Source organism: Ursus maritimus, unplaced genomic scaffold, assembly GCF_017311325.1.
Source record: "Ursus maritimus isolate PB19 unplaced genomic scaffold, ASM1731132v1 scaffold_23, whole genome shotgun sequence".
Classification (NCBI taxonomy): domain Eukaryota; kingdom Metazoa; phylum Chordata; class Mammalia; order Carnivora; family Ursidae; genus Ursus; species Ursus maritimus.
The window spans coordinates 2,647,554-2,657,622 of record NW_024424786.1 but is presented as its reverse complement, the minus strand read 5'-3'; the positions used below and the strand labels follow the sequence as shown (position 1 = coordinate 2,657,622).

The following is a 10,069-nucleotide window of genomic DNA, read 5'->3' as shown; positions in this document are numbered from 1 at the left end:
AGGAATATTATGATAAAAAATAACTGAAGGAATTTTCGTAGAGGTTAGAAACTAGGATGATTGGTTCTTCCATAAATTAAAATTTACTTTTAAGCTAACAACGAAATAATTGTTTTCATTTAAGGAATTATAGGAATGACATGAGGTTTCGATTTAGCTCTTAAAACTGTTATCAGCAATTGTGTCCAAAGTACATAGCTCTTTGATGACCCTGAATAGTCTAAGGTTTTCTTTTTGTTTGTTTTTTGTTTTTGTTTCGGAGGGAGGGAGGGAGGGCAGAGGGAGAGGGAGAGACAGAATCTTTTTTTTTTTTTTTTTTAGGATTTTATTTATTTGACAGAGAGACAGCCATCGAGAGAGGGAACACAAGCAGGGTGAGTGGGAGAGGAAGAAGCAGGCTTCCCAGTGGAGCAGGGAGCCTGATGTGGGGCTGGATCCCAGGACTCTGGGATCACACCCTGACCCGAATGCAGACGCTTAACAACTGAGCCACCCAGATGCCCCGGAGAGACAGAATCTTAAGTAGGCTTCACGCCCAGCCTGGAGCCCTACCTGGGGCTCTATCTCATGACCCCAAGATCATGACCTAAGCTGAAACCAGTAGTTGGATGCTGGACTGACTGTACCACTGAGGTGCCCCTGTCTAAGGTATTTTTGATGTTAAGTAGAACAGGGAGGGTCATTTCCCTGGAGAAATTAAGAAAATAAAAAATGAGTAGAAGTACTGTCCCTAGTCATTCATCCCCTGCTCCTGTGTTGTGATTATTTTGAGCTTGCTTGTTTTTTTGGAACCAGGAAATGGATGATACCATATTCATCTTTTTTATTCCAACCATCTAACACATTATAGGTGCTCAGTAAATGTTGAGCAACTATCTAGGAATTCTCATTGTCTTCTGTGATCTCAAAAGGCAAATAGAAAGTTATGAATGAGCTAATGAAATATTATGCAAATTTTGCATTCAGTAGTCTACTAGAGAAAATCAGCAATATGCCCAGCCCTATGTTATTATGTAAGGTTTCCTGACTCATCTATTTTTAAAAACAATTTGATTGGCAGTTATAGGTACAGATAAAATAATGGTAATGAGAATTGTGTTGTTTTCTTCACATTTAAGGAAATTGAGGGCTTGAAAGTTAAGCTTATACAGAGTCATACAACTAGTTGTATCTGATTCCAAAACCTTTTTATCTTAATCACTTAGTATTGTGGCAGAAGTAGAAAAGTTCCCACCAGTTTTCATTATCAAAAGTTTATGTGTATCTTATGGCAGTGGGAAGATAGCTATTGATTAAGTCTCCTTGGGATGGTAATGGGGACCATGTGATTTTCATTTTTTGATTAAAAATTGGTTCAAATATGTTGTGTTAGTATGTTTGATAATTATAAGTATTAACCATCTCTACTGATTTTTTTCTTTTTAAATTTCTTTGTAAATTTACATCCAATAAAATTCTCTGATGTATAGGTCTTACAATTTTTTTTTTTTAAACTCACAGCCCTGAGATCAAGACCTGAGTTGGTATCAAGAGTTGACCACTGACTGAGCCCCCAGATCTTACAAATTTTGACAAAGGCATACAGTTGGCATAACTACCATCACCACAATCCAGATATAGAACAGTTCCATCAACCCCGCCACCCCAAAATTAAACTGTGCTGTCCTTGGCTGTTCTATTCTATATCCCCATCTTTCTGAGAATGTTACAGAAATGGAATCATCTGTATGCAGCCTTTGAGTCTGGCTTCTTTAGCTTACATTAACGCTTTTGAAATTCCATTTTGTGGAGTATATCAGTAGTAATTCCAATTACTTAAATGTTGTATCATTAGATGCTGTCCTACCTATGTCTACAGATAAGTTCATTTTTTTTCTCAGTCTTTCTGTATTTTATGGATTGGATAATTTCTAATCTATTGTTAAGTTCCCTTATTTTTTTTCCTCATCTTGTCTGATGTTGTGCCCATCTAATTGAAATTTTCATTTTAGTTATTGCTCTTTTCAGCTAGAGCTGAATTTTTCAGTTTTTGATAGTTTTCACTTCTCTATTGAGATTCCCTGTCTGCCACTCATTAAGACCACCTTCTTTTTTTAGTTCTTTGAATATATTCCTTTAATTGTTTATATATAAGGTTTGAAGTCATCATTTGTTAAATCCTAAATCTGGGCCTGCTTGGAGTCACTTTCTGTTGATTGCCCTTTTATTTTATTATTTCTTTGCATCGCATACTGTTTGGCTGAAACCAGGGCATTGTAATGTTCTCATGAGCATTGGTTTTTTTGTTTTTTTGTTTTTTTGTTTTTTTGTTCTAGTGGTCCATTAACTTGCCTGGATTCAATCTGCAAACATTCTTTCCCAAGCAGTGTATACTAGCTGATATCTGTGCTCAGTTCTTAGTTCTTCCAGCTACTTGTTTTTCAATTTGGTGTCTTGGACAGTGGGTGGAGGAAAGTTCTCTTCCACCTGTGTAATTTGGTTGTTAGCCAAAAATTTGAGCTGAGATTACATTCAGATTTTGGAGCTTGCCCTCTCTGTGGTTCCTCTACTTCTGGGTATTCCCACTTAATTTCTAGCTCCTCTGCCCCTGATGATTTCTGTCCTCTAACATCCTAAGCCAGTAAGGGCTTCAGCGTTCTGCTGCTTGGGCTGTAAGGTTGGGGAATGCACTCAGTTTAAAAAGCATAAAACTCATAGATGCTATGCTCTGTAGCTTTCAAGGGTAAATTCCTCTGTAGTCTACTGCAGAGGCTACCTGGAGTCTCCTTTTCATACATGTGTAATTTAGCTGAGAAGAGCTTATGCTCAGATTTTGGGTCAATACCTTTGTATGGTTCTTTCATTCCCAGTATGTCTGACTTACATTTCCAGCTGCACTTCCAGCTCTGAAGTGTTTTCTCTACTACTTTGAGCTGTATGGCTGTCTGGTTTCCTTCACCATATTTGTAGGGGGTGGGAAGGGCACTCAGCATAAAAACTTCCATCTGGGGGCATCTGGGTGGCTCAGTCATTAAGCGGCTGCCTTCGGCTCAGGGCGTGATCCCAGAGTCCTGGGATCGAGTCCCGCATCAGGCTCCCTGCTCCGCTGGGAGCCTGCTGCTTCCCCTCCCACTCCCCCTGCTTGTGTTCTCTCTCTCGCTGGCTGTCTCTCTCTCTGTGTCAAATAAATGAAATTTTTAAAACAGAAAACTTCCACCTGAACTCAAAATTCTATTCCCTTTCAGAATACGCTCTTCTTTCACTATTTGTGCTTTGGGACATTTGCCAGTGCTTTTAAACTGTAGTTTAAAAAAATTATCCAGGGGCGCCTGGGTGGCACAGTGGTTAAGCGTCTGCCTTCGGCTCAGGGTGTGATCCTGGCGTGATGGGATCGAGCCCCACATCAGGCTCTTCTGCTATGAGCCTGCTTCTTCCTCTCCCACTCCCCCTGCTTGTGTTCCCTCTCTCACTGGCTGTCTCTATCTCTGTCGAATAAATAAATAAAATCTTAAAAAAAAAATTAAAAAAAATATTTTATCCAGATATAAATCATTGTTATCTGCAAGGGGCTCACATGATCACTTCACTTGGCTGCCTTTTCAGGAGTTTTCTTTTCACCCCTCTGGTTTACTTTTAAAAGTTGCTTCCACCTCTGCTTTTTCTTTCACAGTTATCTGTAGCAGTATTCACTCTCTCCAGCCTCTCCACTTCTTGATGTAGTTGAAATATCTTCTGTATATTTGGCTTTCTGTGCAGCTGAAGGCAGTCCTTGGCTCCTAGCCCTGGCATCACTATGTGATTTTGTTCTCTTCATTGTTTTCCCTCTTAACTGTCAGGTCTTTCTCTCCAGTAGCCACCACACTTGAATTACTTTGTTTGCAAAGTTTGAGAGAGAAAAACAATTTCATGTTAATAGGGAAGTTCTCGTATAATGACACTATTTAGAGTGAGATCTCAATAGGATGGACAGAGTCAAAGATGGCTTAAATGAGTTCAAAAAAAAAGTTAAAAAAATCTGGCAGTAGGAGCAAACATATGAATTCTGTCTACCTGGCTTGGTACATTGGAAAGAACATGGGCTTTCTGTTAGACTGGGATTCTAATCTTAGCTCTAAAATCTTCTCATCTATGAAACAGGATTATAATATTAGGTTGTTGTAAGCTTTAAATAGGAGAAAATTAAACTTCCTAGCTCATTGATAAATAGTAAAGACAATAAATAATTTCTATATACTATCCTTTAAAAAAAATCCTTTTATGGATCATTGTTGTTAATTAATACTACCTGGAAATAGTATCCCAAAACCACTTATTTATTTATTGTAGTCCTGAAGATTCTGTTCCCTCACTGCCGATTTTTAGATGATAATATCCAAGAGAAGAGAAGTAATCAATTGCCTTTTTCCTAGCTGACTTTTGGCAGTCTTCTGAATGCATGTCCCTAAGCCAGTAGGCCCAGTTGTTCCAGCCTCTGTACAGATTATTTCTAAATTATTTAGAATTTAGATTTCTGTCATGCCTAAAAATAGCAATGAACTTTGACATGTTTTCTAAGAACTTTGTTTCTAGTAGTCCAGTAATAATTTTTTTGATGATTACAAGATCCATACAATAATAAACTTTAGTTTGCCTTATATGAAGTAGACATTGGGGAGCCAAGAGTCATATTTTTTTTTAAAGATTTATTTATTTATTTGAGAGAGTGCTCAAGCACAAGTTGGGGGAAGGTCAGAGGGAGAAGGAGAAGCAGACTCCCCACTGAGCAGGGAGCCTGACACGGGGCTTGATTCCAGGACCCTGGGATCATAACGCGAGCTGAAGGTAGATGCCTAACCAGCTGAGCCACCCAGGCACCCCAAGAGTCATATTTTAAAGGAACTTTATGGTAATGAGTTTATCAAAGAACAGAGAACCATTAAACTTTTTTAGAAAGAGAATTTTGATTACAGTGGAGAAAGTATGGACTGAATGGTGATAAAGAGGTCAACCAGGAGCCTTATTGATAGATGTTAAGGTTTTGATGAAGGCAACAGCCTTATGAATGAAAAGGGAGAGGGGTGCCTGGGTGGCTGTCAGTTAAGCATCTGCCTTCCGCTCAGGCCGTGATCCCAGGACCCTGGGATCGAGCCCTGCATCCGGCTCCCTGTTTGGTAAGGAGCCTGCTCCTCTTGCTTCCCCTGCTTGTGCTCTGTCAAATGGGTAAATAAAATCTTAAAAAAAAAAAAAAAAAAAAAAAAAAAAAAGAAAAGGGGGAGAAGGAATCAAAACAGTTTTGAAGTAGACTTGATGTTGGGAAATAAGGCAAGGATGACTTCAGGATTCTTGGCTTAATAGAGATGACACTAGCTGATGTGGGAGGCCAAGATAGAGCTTGGCATTGTTGAATTTGGGGTGCTTATTGAAGAATTCAGGTAGAGATAATGAAAACAGAGTGTAGATATTGTATAAAACTTGGTGTTCTCAAGGGTTTGTTCCTCGCGGTTTTTGTCTGCTGTCTCCCTGGACCCAGCAAATGATGATGGACTCTTAAAGAACACCCAAAGTTTAGCGGGCACGAAGAGTTGGGGGAATAGTGCAACACTGTGCAGGTAGGAGAGAGACACAGGAGTAAATGGTATATGGAGCCTTTAACTGAGGCTTTTTGCCTTACTGGGGTGAGTTTTGGAGCACAGGAACATTGTCCAACTTATTGGAGCATCTTAAAATAGATTAATATATTGTATTTGGTGTTCTATGAATGAATGTGTATGTATATGGTGTTCTTGAATGAATGAATGAATGAAATAAAATATGTCACCAACTATGGTGCAGAGATTGGTTAAGATAGATTATTACATTTCAGCAGCAGCTCTTTCTACCTATGGGTCCTGTCCCCATGCTTTAATAAAGTGAAGAGTTGGGGGAATAGTGCAACACTGTGCAGGTAGGAGAGAGACACAGGAGTAAATGGTATATGGAGCCTTTAACTGAGGCTTTTTGCCTTACTGGGGTGAGTTTTGGAGCACAGGAACATTGTCCAACTTATTGGAGCATCTTAAAATAGATTAATATATTGTATTTGGTGTTCTATGAATGAATGAATATGTATATGGTGTTCTTGAATGAATGAATGAAATAAAATATGTCACCAACTATGGTGCAGAGATTGGTTAAGATAGATTATTACATTTCAGCAGCAGCTCTTTCTACCTATGGGTCCTGTCCCCATGCTTTAATAAAACCCCCATTTTGCACCAAAAAAAAAAAATTATTAGACATTTCAAAATAGTATATAATGTGTGTCATTTGCCTTTTTCTATTTGTAGTTTTATCTGTAGCTTATTGATAACATTGAAAATACAGGAGTACATGTAGACAAACACAGGCCTGTTTTTTCCAGATGTCTCAACTTGGAATTTCTCCTGTTTTTAGCATGTTTGTAGCCATGATTATTGGGAGTAAGCTTTGGGGAGAAATCTTTCACATGGTGATACTCATTTTAATGACAAATGAAATGTAAATATGATTTTCCAGGTGACCTTTTTGATAGTTTTCATCTGAAATTCTTTCTTGTGTCTAGCTGTAAAACACATGCTTATTAATTTTAATAGGATTGATTAGTAAGACATACTGGTATTTCCTTTCTGCTGGATACATGCTACCCACTGTAAAATGCTGGAAAAATGTGGATCTGAATTTACCTTATGAATTCTTTGTGGTTATAGTTTTTAGTCACATTCTGCTATGGTTTAGGATCTGTCTTCTCTCAGTGGACATCTTTGGGTATCCATAGGGGGTGTGTCTTATAGAAGGGTTAGGAGGAGATAAAATGCTCTTGTAAAGAAATGCTAATGCCTAAAATAGCTTACTGGTGGAAGACCTAAAGTAAGGAAAAAATGTTCTAAATCTCATTCTACACCTGCTAAGCCTCTCTACATTTTTTTTAATCTTTTTTATCAATTTTTCTTAATACTCTTTTTACCTTTTGTGTCAAGCTTGCTCTGTGACCACTTTTTTCTGACTTTCTTCCTTGTCTCCTATTTGTTCATTCTCACCCTTCTCTTCTGCCTCATCTCTTCAGTACGCATAACTAGATACAATGTCAAATTGAAGTTTTAAGGAGTTTTTTTAAAACTTTATTAGAGAGAAAGAGAGAGAGCGTACACGAGCACGGGGGGAGGGGGAGAGGGAGAGGGAGAAGCAGACTCCCAGCTGAGCAGGGAGCCTCATGTGGAACTCCATCCCAGGACCCTGAGATCATGATTTGAGCTGAAGGCAGATGCTTAACCGACTGAGCCACCCACGTGCCTCCACTTGGACGTCTAAAGAGTTTCTTTTTTAGTAAATACATTTTAATTTTTATATTAAAAACGGAAGTGAGATTGAGATTTTTTGTTTTCAAAATATTTTTATAGTTTTTATGTTCATCTGATATCTGATTGATTTTTAATTACTCAGTGATTCTTAAACAGGTCTCGTTTTCCAGGAGCATTCGCCAAATAAACTGTGTGGCATTTGCTCAGCAATTTGAGTTAGCCATTGTACAATTATCCCCCTTCCCCTTTTCTGTTATTTTTTTAAAAGTTTATTTATTTAAGTAATTTCTGTACCCGGTGTGGGGCTCGAACTCATGACCCCAAGATCAAGAGTCTTATGCTCTTCCAGTTGAGCCAGCCAGGCGCCCCCCTCTTCTATTATTTTGTTAGATCATTGATCTACTTATATATTTACATATTTATGATATTAAAGTGTTCACTGATTGTAAGACTTTTAATTGTTTTGCAAAGAGTACTAATTATGAAAGAAAATTATAAAATAGCAAAACAGTTTCTCTAAAGCAGAAATATTTATTTTTTATGTTATTCTTTATGGAAGTATTTCTTTTTTATGAACTCTGAGATAAGCTGACAATTTTAATAAGTTTACCTTTGGCATTTTTTGTGAGATTGTACTGGAATTTTTTATGAAACTCAGTAAGGTATAGTGTTTTCCCAGTTCTGGATTCCTTTTGACTTTTATGCATAACTCCCCCTCCCTTCCTTTTATCAAATCCATCTTGGAAAAGTGTATAGAAAGCATACGGGAGTGGGTGTCAGGAAACCTGGGCTCTGGTTCAAATTATAGAACTTTGTTCTAATTGTTTCACCTCATTTGGTTTTTCTTTTGGTGTTTACAGTCTCTAAACATCAAATTTAATCTGTTTCCAAACAGAATATTCCAGCCTGAGCATTTTTCAAGATCAAGACTTCATTTTGTACAAATTCTCATTGTTCTTTATAACCCTGCCATTTACCAACATTGCGATCTTTGGCAAAGTTACTAAACTATTGAGACTGTTTTCTGTTTGTGGGGATTATAAGGTGATTGTGATGATTAAATTGGATAGTGAAATACACTTCAAAATACTTAGTTCAGGTATTCTGTAAAGCTGTTGTTAGTTTTCTTATAATTTTATGACTAATAGAAGTAACAGTCACAAGTTACACATATGAAAAGGCATGAAGTATATGAATCATATTAATACAATATTTTTGTGGTAATTACAATGTAAGGAAATATCGAGATGTTACATTCTTTTATTGTTGAGCCCACCCTAAGTTTCTATTTAGGTTCTTTTAACTTGATTAAAGAAATAACAACTTTGGTTTTACTAGATGCTTTGTTAAGCATCTTAAAACTTTCAGTAATTAAATGTATTCCAGGTGAAATTTTGTCTGATAGAATCATTCTTCGGAATTGTTTTGCCTTTTTTTGGTTCGATATTAATGTTTGGAGACATGAGATACCCAGATGACAGTTAAGGATATTTACTAAATATAAATAGCACTCTTATTAAACTGTTGCCAGGGGGAGCAGATATAATAGAAATATCGAATGAAAAGTACCTAAAAAGACTTCTGGTGTTTATTTTAATCTCATTTGTGGCATTTTGTATGTCTAGTATTTTATAATACTGTTCATTACTTTAAAAATATGTCACAGTAATATCAGAAAGTATGTAAAATTCTTGATTATTTTATTCTGCGTGGAATAGATTTAAAGGTCAACACTACTCTTTTATGTAGGTTATGGGTGCTACATATGTGCTTTCAGAGCAGTAGTGTGAGGAAGCTTGAAGTGGGATGGCAGGACGGCCTCATCCTTATGACAGTAACTCCAGTGACCCAGAGAATTGGGATCGGAAATTGCATAGTAGACCTCGTAAACTTTATAAACATTCAAGGTAGGTAGAAAATATGTATTTCACGTATCAAAGCTCTGATAAAATTGACTTTTATGAAGAATCAAACTGCATTTGGTTGTGGCAAGTCCTGTCAGAGGATGGGGGCTGGTTTACAAATAATAATGACTGTTTGCATTTCTCCTTAAAAAACTTTCACAGAAACATTTCTTTCTTTTTAATCTTCTTATATTCGTATGTATTTGAATTTTTGTTTCTGTTTCTAAATAATGTTAAAATCTCCTTAGTTGACCCCATGAATAATGCTGTAATTAACTTGACTGTGAACTCTGGCAAGACAGGTTAGTTCTTTGTATGTAAAACTCTCTAATCGGAATGTATTTTGTGTTCTAAATACATTGTGTGTGTAGAATATACATAATAATTTATAGGCAGTGTCATATTGTGTTGTTATCCTGATACTCATGGGAAAATCAGTCTTTCTGCAGTGACTCTACTGGTTCATTTAAAGTTTGATGCATTAAATGAAATTCATCTCAAAAATTTCTGCCCATTTGTATATTATATCTAAAGCTTTCATTTTGTACTGCGTGACTTACTGAGGAATACCTCATTTAGAATACTTTATGATTTGATATTTTAAGGTGTTAATTGGCAGCTCATAAACCTCACACATTACAGGTATGTAAGCATGTTTTCATAGAGTATTGTGCTTTGTAAATATTTACTTAGGGGATATTATCAAACATTTAACCTGTTTGAATATAAAATTATCCTAATCACTGACACTGTTACCAGTTTTCTTAAAAAAATTAAAATAAAAACATGCTGTGATACTGAAATCATTTTTGTAATTTTAAAGAAATAATTTAGGTACTTTTAAATTATATACTACAGCTAGAAAGTGTGAGTAACTGGTACTTAATTTTG

General features: G+C 36.6%; 1 protein-coding gene across 4 annotated transcripts in view; it reads left to right on the top strand.

Moving 5' to 3' along the window:
- Nucleotides 1–10,069, top strand: part of BTBD10 (BTB domain containing 10) — a 74,235-nt gene that overhangs the window by 13,980 nt on the left and 50,186 nt on the right. For 2 of the 4 annotated variants that reach the window (XM_040638838.1, XM_008711960.2), the window contains exon 2: nucleotides 9,024–9,181. The exons of the other annotated variants lie outside the window; for them this stretch is intronic. In XM_040638838.1, coding sequence (XP_040494772.1) covers nucleotides 9,081–9,181 — 101 coding nt within the window. In that variant the 5' untranslated portion in view covers nucleotides 9,024–9,080. The remainder of the gene's footprint in view (nucleotides 1–9,023; nucleotides 9,182–10,069) is intronic. 4 annotated transcript variants of the gene reach the window in all.